At 38.6% G+C, this 13,813-nt stretch overlaps 1 protein-coding gene across 5 annotated transcripts in view; it reads right to left on the reverse strand.

Moving 5' to 3' along the window:
* Positions 1–13,813, reverse strand: part of NUBPL (NUBP iron-sulfur cluster assembly factor, mitochondrial) — an 89,581-nt gene that overhangs the window by 2,541 nt on the left and 73,227 nt on the right. For all 5 annotated transcript variants that reach the window (XM_084287007.1, XM_084287008.1, XM_084287006.1 and 2 more), the window contains one exon: positions 10,133–10,215. In XM_084287007.1, coding sequence (XP_084143133.1) covers positions 10,133–10,215 — 83 coding nt within the window. The remainder of the gene's footprint in view (positions 1–10,132; positions 10,216–13,813) is intronic.

Below are 13,813 nucleotides of genomic sequence, written 5' to 3' on the forward strand. Positions count from 1 at the left end.
TGAGGGCAGAGCTTGAGGGGCAGGACGAGAAGGTCCCAGCACATCTTCTCTCTTCTAAGCTTCTCTCCTTGCCTGTCAGTTTTCTTTTCTGGCACTCCCAGCCTCAGTGCTCATATACTCCTAAGACTAAACCAAATAATTTTCTGAGATTGTAAGGAACGCAGACACCATCTACATGCAGATAACAGATTAAACGCACAGCAGACGAAGTGAAGGCCTTAATCCTGAAATGCTCTGGACACACAAGTTATTCATGCAAGCAGTTGCATCAAAGTCAAGTGTGTAATCCATATCTGTAACTCATAAGATTTAAGCTGTGATCAGCGTTGTATCCTCTAGCTGTACAATGACAAAGCTAAGACTTACTTTAAGTAAGAATTATAATGCATTCTGACATCTGGCCAAACAGCAGTATTTCCCATTCTAAAGTTCAGTGTGTTTTAGATAGTTTTATTCTCTTGTAACCTCTCTTGATACTTATCGTTAAAGAAATTAAAATGCAGTTCTAATAGTATGGTGATTATGGTTAGAACAGACTCAGAAAACTACAGAAGACTAGTACCATTCATGTGTATTTCCTCCACAGGCTTACTCCATAATGCTCTATTTTAGGACTCTCACAAACTACATGTAAGAGGCTTCCTTAAAACCATTAAGCCCTGTGTCAGCTTGCATGCTTATAAGGCAGGGCTAAATCCAGGCAGCACATCTATAACTGGAGATTCTTTATAAGGGATTCTGAGGAACAGAATTCTGCTCAGCCTTTTGTATCACAGATAAGATGGCTCTTGTTCCAGAGTAGCTTTTACATTTCTTAGTACATAAATTGACAAAATATCTACAAGGGAATTATTCTGTCCTAGTTAGTCCTTTATTCATTGTTAAATAGCACCAATTAAAAGAATTAGATATCAATATTTCTTCATTTACTTTGTGAACATCACATATGCTTAAAAATCTACAACCTATACCCCTCACGGCTATTTAGATCACACTAATTCATTCCAGAGAATAAAAGGAAGTATAATTATTCCCAAGAGACCTGTGCTGTTATAATCTGCAAGACCTCATAAAGATTGTGCATGTAATAGAATAGATGACCTGAGAAGCAAGGAATAGACACTGCACTACAAAGAGAACACCGCAGCTACAAGTCAGGTGGGCTGTAAATATTTGCTCATTGTAATATCCCTTGCTGTTTAATTCTGCTACATTCTCTACACTTATATTTCCTTCAATTTCTATGGTAAATCATTCCGGTCCACCAGGCCACTTACGAAGAACAGCTGTGGCACTGTAGGGTCACTCACAGAAAGACACAATAGAAAATCTCAGTCACTTATATAAAAATAAAAGAAAAAAAGATATTAGCTTTAAAAGAACTGCATCTAAAATCTTGCAATATTTTTATTCTGCACTACATTATGATAGGCCAAATGCCCAGGGACCAATGATCACAATAACACGTAGCTGAAAAAAAAATTAGTGAGAAATGAGAGTAAACAGTGGGTTTTATTTTATGAAGAACAGAACAAAAAGATTTCATTCCACAGTATAGGAAAATCCAAACTAGTCCTATAGGTATTATTGCAGTGCATTTGGGTAATACAGTTGTGCCCACGTGCAACACCCAGTACACTTAGTTATTAATCTCCTGGGGAGTCTACCAAGTCCCCAGCTAGCCCACCTGCACAGATGAGATAATGGATCAATCTGGAACAACAGATCAACTTCAAAAAAGGTGACTGACTGAAATCAAACTGCCTTTGCACATAAGTATTTACACTGATTAGTGTAGGAGTTCTCCAGGTGGGAATTTTGGACTACACTGAAAAGTCCTGCAGGCAGTTGCCCCTTTGCACAGATCAATTCATAAGTTTCAATGAGTTAATTAACAACCTGAATGCAAAACCCAGCCCCTTTCAGAGACTACCCAGGCAGTTTCTGCTCCAGAATTGACCAAATGGCACATAGATAACTGTAAATACACAGCAGAAATTGTTCTTGCAGCTGCAGGGACAGTGGTTTTGTACGCAGTTAAGATTAGAGATGTTTTGTGCACAGATAATCAACAGCTATGGATCACACATATGCTGGAGTACTCATTCAGGATCATGGACTGGCTCCACTGTGAAAACTGAGCTGAACAGGGGTCCAGGGAGTCTCACTTGAGGCAGCTAAGACACTAATGATTGACAAGAGCCCTTGTAAGAGAAACTTCCATAACCATCCAGACAGCAAACAGATATCCCACTTGGGAGATTTGATTCCCTACGTGTTCCCTGTCAAGATCTCAGTAAATAACATTTCCATGTGCCCCCCACCCCAAGAATATTCACGAGTGTCTGGGCAATGATTTCACATTTATGTACACTAACTTTCACTTGCCATTTATCTGAGCTGTCGTTTAGTAACAGGAGGCTAGTTTCAACTCTTTGCAGCCGGCATGCTAGTGTTACCTAGTCCAAATATTACCAGCAGTCTCTTAACCTCCTATGCACCCTAAGCAGCTGTTTAAGTAGCTTTTTTTTTTTTATTTTATTTTATTTTTCTCCTAGATACCTACTTTATAAGTTGAACAGAACAGTCTCTCATTTCCTTACAAGGTCTCCACCAGTAACCAGTCTTTGAGAAAATCAACTGTTTCGAGCCTTTCAACAAGTCACTCAACTATGAGTGAGGGCCAGTCTCTCAGCAGCAACATACATCAGCAGACACGAAAGGTCTAGAGGGAATCTCAGTAACTCAATGCACCTTTCATTAAACAAACACAACTCTATATGTATTGAGCCTTTTCTCCTACTCTCAGTCTATTCAATGTGGCATCTGTACACAGGTACTAGAGCCCATTCAGTTCAGTTTTATCCTCCATCATTACTAAGAAAAGAAGAGGGATTGCAACTGAAAATGGAGAATGACTTTTATTCCTTTTCGGTTGGAAAGACAAAAGAGATTGTAAAGGACAAGTTCTTACTCATGACTGAAAACCATTTTCATTTTTATAAAATCAAAGTGAGTTTTACAGATCAGTGTTTCCCTTCATGATTTGGAAACTCTAAAGGAGTGGTTTACAAGGCTCTTTCTGAAAGCTTTTTTTTTCAGATGGACTGTTTATATTTACTAATAACATATCAGTTAGCTGCAAACAAAACATTCTCCCTGTATTGAGAGGATGAATAAGTGCACACGAGACAGAACGCTCTAAAAACAAACCACATTTTTTGTTACAAATGCTGCCCAGGTCGGGTCTGAGAGCAACAGCGGTAAGGGCAGACAGAGATGGAAGGTGATGTTCAGAGTCAACAGAGCTAGATAATGGCCACATGAAAGACTTTTCACCTCTCGAAAACTAGTACAAACACTGTCAGAAAACACTGCAGCGTTCCTTAAATAACAAATCTTAGGACCAAGAGGGCACCACTGATGAAGCACAGATCTTGAGGTACGAATTGGAGAACTTGTAATAAACTTTGTCAGAAAAAGGACCTATGAGTCCTACTTAGCTGACACAATCAGAACATCTTGATTAATTGCTCTGGTATGGAATAAGAGACATGGACTGGCTTTAAACTGCAAGTAATCTTTTTATTACCCCATCTAATTAAGTCATATAGTAATCCTAGAAAAATGTGAGCCTTTCAGTTACAGCATTTAATTCTCCTTCAAACTCTTACCCATGAGGCATGTGTGCATCACTCCTAAGACAACTGCAAAATGAGCTTACAGCTTATAGCTGACTCTGCCCTGTTCATGTGGATTGGCTTGGCTTGACCTACTAATTTGCCTTGCGGTTCATTTTTCCTGAAGTACAGATCTCAGGTCGCAAACAGCTCGCTGCAGAGGCTGCCAGTGTCTAATAAGAGGGATGCACAACTACAGAATACCATTAACCCCTCAGGAAAACCAAAACAGGTAAGAGCTGGTATCACATTTGCCTTCCCCCAAACCACCGCATACCAGCAACTCAGAAAAAGCATACTGATCCCATCACTTGCTTGAGGGCCAAGGACACCAAGGAGCCTAAATCCACTTAGTGACATGCTTTCTAACTTCTACTAAAGAACTCCAAGACTACTAAAATGGCTATTAATCTGTTTTAGCAATCCAAAGGAAAATCACAGATTATCCCAAATTGGAAGGGACCCACAAGAATCCAACACCTGGAAAGGACCACCCAAAAAATTCACAGTCTTACAATATCCCAAGTTGAAAGGGATATTTTATGCAAGTCCTGACTGTCTAGAATATCGAATGCTACTGAACCTATAGAGAAGGATATAATATTTAAGTCTGCACAACTAAAGTCTTAGGGACTTGTACTTTATTCATTACTAAAGAAAACTAACAATCATGGGCAACAAGCAACCAGTCAAATAGCGGCCATCATAAGGACAAACACTAGACTTGGCTACCACCCACATGAAAGCAATGTTAGGTGATAGCATAGAAAACAAACAAACAAACAAACAAACAATGAAACTCTCTTTTAATCGGATTTTCGGATTTTTAGTGTTCATGGAAATTGCTTGTGACTTTGACACAACCCCAACCTTCAGTGCATGTCTGGAGCTGCCCCCTGATGTCTGTATTTCACCATGGTATGCTTTTAGTGCCTTCTGAGCTATGATGATAAACACTGGTTTAAATGAGCTTCCAACTTCAGATAACTTTATGTCACCCAGACAAATTCTTGATTGCTGTAAGTACAGGATCTTTCCTACTCTGTCTTCCTCTGGGTAGCTCTGTAACAGTCTTCTTGGCATGAATTGGCAACTTCTGCCACACTTCAGGGAAGCCTCAGCCCAGAAAGGAAACTTAGTGAAATGATAAAAGTTGATCCATAAGTTACAATAATTACAATGTAGAAGATGGTTAAGTAAAGTGGATGCTTCCTGATAGTACCTAAAAAAAGCCTTAGTACTCACAGGACATGGAAATTTCCTGTAATCCTATATATAAGTAGCTGCAAAAGCCAAGCCTTCCTCTGATAGAGCCTCAGCCAGGAAACACTGCTAGCCTCAAGGTGCCATTGTATGTGTACATCACTCAGGTGCTTTTATGTATATCTAAAAAGACATCCTGCCCAGAAAACATGGTTAAGTAGAATAGTGCAATTCAAATGCAATACAGTAGCATCCTTCAAGCAGACTATCCTAACACTCAGCATTTTCTGCAGCAGAATGAAGTGTAAATGAGGGTTTGATGATGCATTGTGCTATCTACAGCTTGAACAAAGGATTCAGACCTACACATGCCAAGTGTTACTGTGATCATTCAGAGGAAGCCTTGATGGTAAGGCATGTTATAAATCATATCATGCAGTCTCTACTTCAGGGTTTGCTTTTCTTTCAAAAGATACCACACCCTGGAGAGACCACTTTTTAAATGGAATTATTGATGACAGCTAAACAACAGCAAACATTATTCCCTACCACTATTTCAATTTTTTTTCCAACCATTTCTTGCAAAGCTTTAAAAGCTTGTACATTTTTACCCTACCCACACTTCACCCTTACAAAGAATTTTACAAAAAAGCGTTTCTGAATATGAATTCCATCTGTCCCTTCGGACCACACTAAGGCCTGTAACATTTCTAATTTAATTGAAAAGGGATTTTTAAACCAGACTTACTTTCCTCTGTCAGACTGCTTATGCCTAGTGCTCCTTCTTTCCACCTGACCGGGCTTTCTGTCTCCCCTTAAAGAGCCCTGCGGATTTTACAGACAGCACATTCCTTCACCAAGGTATCACAGAATCATAGAATCCTTTAGGTTGGAAAAGACCTCTTAGATGATCATCTAGTCCAACCTTTAAATAGTCACAATGAGTGAAATTTTCAAGAGCACCTGAACACATTTCACGTAGTTAAATGTGAACTAAACAATAACAGAACATCCCCCCGTGTGTGTGGGTTTTGTACCATACACTGGTCTTCATGATAAGCTGGACAGGATGACATTAAGCATGATTTCCAGCAACAAATCTGGGTTTTCTTGCTCCAGGTCAAGTTTGATTTTTCTCCTGCCCAAGTCAAATTCCTCAAACTAGAAATAAATTTGTGCATATCTACAAATGGCTATGCAATTTGGGGTTCTGATACCCTAACCTATTACTGGTTCTCTCCGTTTGTTCCCATACTTTTCCAATACAATCTACTTGATTTTTACAGAACAAGAGGTTGAACTCAAAGTTTGCCCTGTTTGCAGCAAGAAAGCACTAAGCAACTGGCTGACCGTTACATGTTTCCTGATTTATTTTTTTTTCCAAAAGCAGTTATCCTCCTTATATTTCTGCCATGAGGGCTCACCATTTCTTAAATAACAGAATAAGAAAGAAGGTGAAATCTAAACTTCATTCTGTTATTACTTCTCTGCTGTCTCGGATGTATTATCCTCCTGAATCTTAGAGGTGTATCATCTCTCCACTTTTTTTTTTTTAATCATCTCATTCCCAAGCCAAGATGAGAAAACGTGCCTCCTACTTGTCTCAGCCTCCAACACATCTCCTCCCTGAAATGCCTATTTGAGCAAGACTCCCCAGCTTTTAGAAGGTGAATGGTTACACTGGTAGAGCAAATGTACTTTGAATTTACTTGAGTTGCTTCTTTAACCTTGGGATAGATGGGATTTTCGTGTTCAGTGGCATTCCTTCACAGTTTCCCTGTCTCTTCTAGCAAGGTATTAGTAGCAAACCACTGGGCCATCAAGCCTGGGATATACCCAAGAGTTTCAGCCCAGAAGAGCTCACAAGACAACCACCGTCCCCACACCTCTCTGAGTTTTGTGTTCACAGGTGGAAGAGCACTTAAACTTCTACTTACATTTTCCTCAGTACTGATGGAGAGTTCGCTGCGGATTTTAGTGATTAATGTAGCGGACAAATAACTCCATGGGAATTAATCATGTTCTGCATCTCTCACTGTGCTTCTGCCCTCTTACCTGCAAGTTTCAGAATGCCTCTTTCAAACCCCAATTTTGCTGCTGATTCCTTTTGGTGATCAGCAGTTCCCCTACATCTGAGCACTAACAATTCCCACCTGGTTTCAGTGATTCCTCTTCTGTTTTCCCTATTCTACCTTTCCCATTTTAGCAGTGTTCATCATTTTCTTTTACTAGCCTCTGCTGCCTAGAGACTCTCACATATGTTTGGGTGAGCAAACAACAAAGAGAGCCAACCCACCTCCACAGCTTGAGGGAGGAGGGAAATGCTCCCAAGACTCTCAATTATCTCCAGAAGGGCCTGGTAAGTCCTTGCTGTTGATTAAACTAAGAAATGATTAGCTTCTTGTAGAGGATCTTAGATCACTACCAATTGCTGCTGTCTGCCTGCTATCTTTCTGTTGGACTAGTCCCTGTTATTTAGGCTAATATGTGAGTACAGCAATATTCAATTTTCACAGCGCACTTGTGCAGCAGATAAAAAAAAAAAAAGTTTTATCAATAAAGACTTAAAAAAAAGCCATAATTTAAACAACTAAGCTGACAGAAACACAAGCATAAACAATGTTATACAAAGGAAAAAATCATTTTACCAGCATTGTTTATTTCTCCTTGGGGACATTATCCCTTGGAGACTCAAGCTTTACCAAAATAGAACTTCAGCCATTAAACCCTGACACCCTTTAGCTATACAGGCAACCCTTTCCACAAGAAGATGCATCTCAGGAATTATGTGCCTTTTGATGGAGAACTTTGGAAGTGCATACATCCACACTTCTACACATAATTTTATTTTTTTTTATGGAAGGTTTATTTCAGCTGTTAGCAATTTTCCTGCTAGTTTCCCTTTTCTATCAGCTGCATCTAAGCAAACGAGGCTTTAAAGCAAAGTATCTAACCAAGTTTGCTTATACATTTTAAAATCCTCGTGTAGAGTGACAGCTATGCTTTTACATATCAGCAAAAGAAGGTGAACCCTGTGGTATGCATGTAAGCAAAAAAAAGTATTAAACAACATTTAAGAAAAACCCTTCATTCCAATCTTGATGAAGCTTAGAAGGTGTGACTGCATGCTGGTTCCTGAGAAGTCAATCATCATCCTTATTCCCCACTCTCTGAATCAGCCAAGTATTATTTCAGTTCTGTGAGACTGCATTTCATTTTTAAGTGTGTTCTAACAAAGACAGCACAGAATTTTGTATACAAAAATCTGTAAATTTAAGGGACAAGAGCAGAGATAATTTCAGCAGCTCAGTGCACATTGTTCTCTATCTGAAAAACTATGATTGTTCATGCATGAATAGCCACAATTTTACTTTATTTGAGGAACATGGTGATGGGTGTCATGTATTAAAGATTAGAATCTGACCTTACACAACCTCTCCCACCACCAGTTATGTGATAAGAATTTCATTTTTCTTTTAAAATATAAGAGGACAACAATCACTTTCTGTATGTATAATGAGAAACAAACCAGGAATAAAGGGAAATTCTTTTTCATTCTGTAGAGATTAGTAAAGTCTAAAAAAAAAAAAAACAAACCTCATTCTCTGAGGAGAATGATTATCTCACAGACACAATGGCAGAGAAGAATATTAAAAGTTTTCCCCAGAGTCACACATATTTGTCAATCTTTATTCCTCTTCATATTTAACTTAATTGCCACAAATGGTGCTTATAACCCCTCCTTTCATTACCAAGAACATAGTCCAAGAAGGAACAGATGGCAACCCTACAGACTCTCTTGTCTTTCTTAATTTTCAGAATGCTGTCCTACACGTTTGAGTGTATGTAGGCTCAGACTCCTGCAGGCTACAGACTTTTGGTTAATATAGATTTCAGATACTGTGAGCTGTGAGCCTTCCATCTTGGTTTGCTCAGCTGTTTTGCTTCAACTTTGACCTAAGCTATACATCTATTCAAACCTTAGCAGTTTCAATCAAAATTCACAGATAGAAACTACAGTATTGATTGGAATGATTCCTTTCACAAGATCTGGACTCAAGATCACTACGTTATTCCGCAGAGGATCAGCACAGGTCTTGCCGAAGACTACAAAAATATCAATTAGAAACAAACAGCTGCTGCTTCTCTAACAAACAAAAAAAAAAAAGAAAAAAAGAAAAAAAGAAAACAAAGAAAGAAAAAAATAAGGTGCTACAATCTAAGTCACTATTTCTCCAGAATCCTGATTAGTATGTTAATGATACTGGATTATATGCCCCTGGCAAACCCCCATTTTTTTATTTTTTTTTATTTAGTAAGGAAAAGTTATTTCGGCATGTATCTAGCAATCATGGTATTAGAAAGGTTATATGTACTTCTTAGCTTATCTCTAACACATTCTACTATCTATTATCATTATTAATCAATTTATTTTTTTTATTGGTAACGTCTAAGCAGCAGTGAGTAGTGATGCTGCATCATGCTATGCACTGTGACAACACAACGTGACAGACAACACTCTACCCTACAGAGCAAGGTGGACAAAATCGAGTAGAGAGGCAAGAAAAAATACTAACCAGAAAAATCTTACTCTGTAAGTGTTAATGAAATTTCATATGTGCAACTGCTTTTCCTCAGAGACCTGCATATTTGACTCCTACCACCTCAACAACCCACATTTTCCTTTGGCAATAAAATGTTATGGTAAATGCACAGAAAAATCCATTTCATCTTGTATGCAAATTCCTTCACTTTCAGCTGAAAACAATCCAGGTACTGACAACACACAGGTTTTGTTCCAATAATCTTTTGATAGGATCCTTTGACAGTTTCCAGGGTCCGCTACCAAAGGCTCAACCGACAGTTTCAGAGGACCTACATTAGCTGCAAGGTCTCATGTGGCTTGACACTGACCTTCCTCCTCTTAGCATGCCAGAATCTGGATCAAATCTTTGCTATATTGAATGATTTGGACTAATTAAGCAAAAACACATGCACATGCAGAACCCATGACCAGCATTCCAAAACAAAGGCCGAAGTTGCTTAATGACAAAAATCTCTTACAGAATTGCATTTTTCTAAGTTACATTCAGACATGTTTGTTTTCAAATAGCAATAATGAGAAGTGCTCCCCGTTTACTTTTTTTTTTTTTTTTGGGGGGGGGGAGGGAGGGGCACAAGGGGGAAAGGAATAGGGAGGGTGGGAAGGGGGTTGCTTTGTTATTTTAAGTACAGTGCACCAAACTTACGGCATCACTCTGAGGTTGTGAGATCACAACAGGCTGCCCTGAATCACAAGTCTCCCGTATATTAACATGCAGTGGAATATCTCCTGTATTAAAGACACCAAGATACATGTAAGTGAAGACAATACATCTTAAATGTTTCATTAAAATAGCCCTAAAGTGACTTGAAATAAAATTCCAATTCAGGATATTCTTTGAATTACTTAATACCAACAAATTAGCATTTAAAATGAAAATTGGCTGCAAAGACGTTTCTATATATCCATGATTAATATATCCATGATTAAGACCAAACCTATTTTGGATTTTTCTTTCTCTGAATAGGAAGGACTAGGCTTTGAAATAAATGATGAAAGGTGGTTTTTTTATTTATTGTTTCTTGAACACACAGAAAAAGACAAACTGAGATGCACAAACTATTCTGAGTACGCACAAAAGTTTGCTTCTCTCATGCAAATACTCATGCAACTTACTGTTCAGCTTATCTCCTCACTGTATATTCTTTTCAATGCATTTTTAAGATTTTAATCACTATTCAAAGACTTATTTAAATACTTAATTTCCAAATAACAACATTTGTTAATGCTCCTATTACGCCCTAGATCCAATTAAAAGGTAGGCAGCTATTCAGTTCCTTTTTCTTTCCAACAGAAATCATCTTTGTATTCTTTCTAACAAGCAGGGAGCTGTCACAGGGGAAAAGAATGTTCTAAAGGAGAAACAATTAGTAACCCTGGTCCATTCTGGAACATACTTCCTGAAATACAGTTTTTTAGCACTAAAGAAAACATGAAGTTCCCATATTTAGTTCATTACCATAACAGATAATTATGAGGTAAATTGAAGACCAACTTTCTTTTAAAGAAAGATACGGCAGCATTTTACATCACAGATGGGTGTGGACAAAACGGCCTATGCTTAGTTCAATTTTGAGTGCATCTCAGAAGATCCATCAATTTAATTCATACATTTAGCAAAGTTGACTTAATCTACACCAAGCCAGTATAGATTACTGAAGTTCAATATAGTCAGAAGAAACAACATAGTCAGAAGAAACAACATAGTCAGAAAAATTGTACAAAAACAGACTTTGAAGTAACAAATCTAGTTAAGATTTAAAGCAAGCACAAAAATAAATGAAAACCAAATAAATAGCAGACCAAAAACATGGCTCCATGATTACTGAGCTGAATGCTTGAAGAAATTCAGTTTCTTATGATTATTATTATTATTCATTTCCTTCAAATTTAATTGTTTCTTTTTTTCCCAGTCCTGAATGAATTTCTTTAGGCAGAAAGTCTGTCCACTCATTAAAATAAAAAAATAAAATAAAATAAAACAAAACAAAAACAAGGGAGTCCTTTAAAATTTCCTGTAACCCTAAATGTTTTTGTTAACAGAATAAGAGTAACTTTGTAAATCTCCCACAGCTTAGGTCTTACCATTATTTTGTGTAGACACAACATTCACTTTTTTCCCCAAGGACGTTTTATTAGTGGAAAAAATACTTCTTCACTGTCAGTTTAATAACAATCTCAGACAATTACAAAAAAACTTATTCTATTACAAAACAGCAACTTATCTTCCCAATGCTTGCAAAGATTTGCTTGCACAACATGAGCATAATAGGACATGTATGGGCAAAAGTGCAATGCAGAAGACAAAGCAAAAGGCAAACCCAATTAAAAAAATCAAAACATGATACATGAAGCAGAAGCAAAAAGACAAAATCTGTGCATAAGTTTGGCTGATAAGGATTTGAGGAAGATGAAGGTTTTATACTGTTCTCCACTATAGGACATGATGGGAAGTTATCAATGTAATATTTTTTTCTGATGATACTTTAGACTGCAAAGAAAGCATAAGAAAGTGTAAGTGCTCAGGAAAAAAAAAAAAAAAAAAGAGCCATTGCTGCTTCTATGAGGAGAATGTTGAAAAACTTTGTAAGTACACCATGGAAGATTGTGCTTGACAAATTTGGTGGCCTTCTACAACAAGCAACTGACATCATCTACCTGGGCTTGTGCAAAGCAGTTGACATTGTACCACACAATATCCTTGTCTCTAAATCAGAGAGACATGGATTTGATTGCTGGACCACTTGATGGGTAAGGAATTAAGAGCTGAATCAAAGACTTGCAGTCAAAAGCTCAATGTCCAAGCGTGGGACACAAACGAGTTGTGTTTCTCAGGAGTCAGTATTGGGACTGGTGCAGTTTAACATCTTTGTTGGTGATATGAACAATGGGAAAGAGTGCAGCCTCAGCAAGTTTGCCAATGACATCAAGATGTGTAGTGCGGTCGACACGGTGAAGAGAAGGGATGCCATCCAGAGGGACATGGACTGGCTTGAGAGGAAGGCCTGTGCGATCCTCATGAGGTTCAACAAGGCCAAGTGCAGGGTCCTGCATCAGGGCCAGGATAATCTAATCCTAAACACCAATACAGGCTGAGCAGAGAATGGATTTAGAGCTGCCCTGAGGAGAAGGACCTGTGGTGTTGCTGAATGAGCTCAACATGAGCCAGCCACATGCACTCGCAGCCCAGAAAGCCAACCTTACGCTGGGCTGCATCAAAATAAGCATGGCCAGCAGGTTGAAGGAGGTGATCCTCCCCTTCTACTCTGCTCTTGTGAGAGCCCACCTGGAGTACCCCATTCAGCTCTAAGACCTGCAGCACAAGAAGGACATGGATGTATTAGAATGAATACAGAGGAGGGTGTTGAAGATGATCAAAAGGCTGAGGCACCCCTCCTACAAAGATAGGCTGAGGGAGCTGGGGTTGTTCAGCCTGGAGAAAAGAAGGCTCTGGGAAGACCTTACAGGCAACAGAAGGCTGCTACAGGGGGCCTACAGGAACTCTGTCAGGGGGTGTAGGGATAGGAAAAAGGGGATTGGCTTTAAACTAAAAGTGGGTAGATTTAGATCAAATGCAATAAAGAAATTCTTTACTCAAAGAGTGATGAGGCGCTGGAACAGGCTGCCCAGAAAAGCTGTGGATGCCCCATCCCCAAAGGTGTTCAAGGCCAGGCTGGATGGGGCTTCTGGCAACCTGATCTGGTGGGAGGTGTCCTGCCCATGGCAGGGGGATTCGAACTGGATGGTCTTTAAGGTCCCTTCTAACCTAAACCATTCTGTGATTCTACGGTGTGTATAGTACTCAGTATCTTCGCAGTATGTAAATTTGCTTAACTTTCTGGTCATAGTTCTGGTAACTCAAATAAAAAAAAAAAAGAAAATGGGAGTTTCTGAGACAGAGAGAAAAATTAGCAATGCAAAGTCTTTCTCAGAGACTCACTCTTTCCTATAGGGAAGAATAAAAAAGAAAAGGCAATTAAAAATACTTGAAATATTGAACTACACTCTGAAGGTGACTGGTGACTCCCAATTGTCTTCTGTCAAACAAAAATAAAAGAAGTTTTCAATCAAAGGCAGCAGAGCGTGAGCAAATAGGAAAATACTTTTCTACCCTGCACACTGTTAGCTTGCAGACTTTGTTGGGTACTAATGAAACTAAGAACTTAGATCTTCTAAGATGACTAGGTCCTGAACTGAACAAAGAGAACAGCAAAACATAAGCCAAATAAATTTATAGATGGATAAAATCTCTCAAAGCTTTTGGGTGCAATTCAATAGCAGTAGGATAAAATTACCATTTAGGATAGATTAACATATAATCTGTAAA

Source organism: Netta rufina (genome assembly GCF_964035555.1).
Source record: "Netta rufina genome assembly, chromosome: 5".
Lineage (NCBI taxonomy): Eukaryota > Metazoa > Chordata > Aves > Anseriformes > Anatidae > Netta > Netta rufina.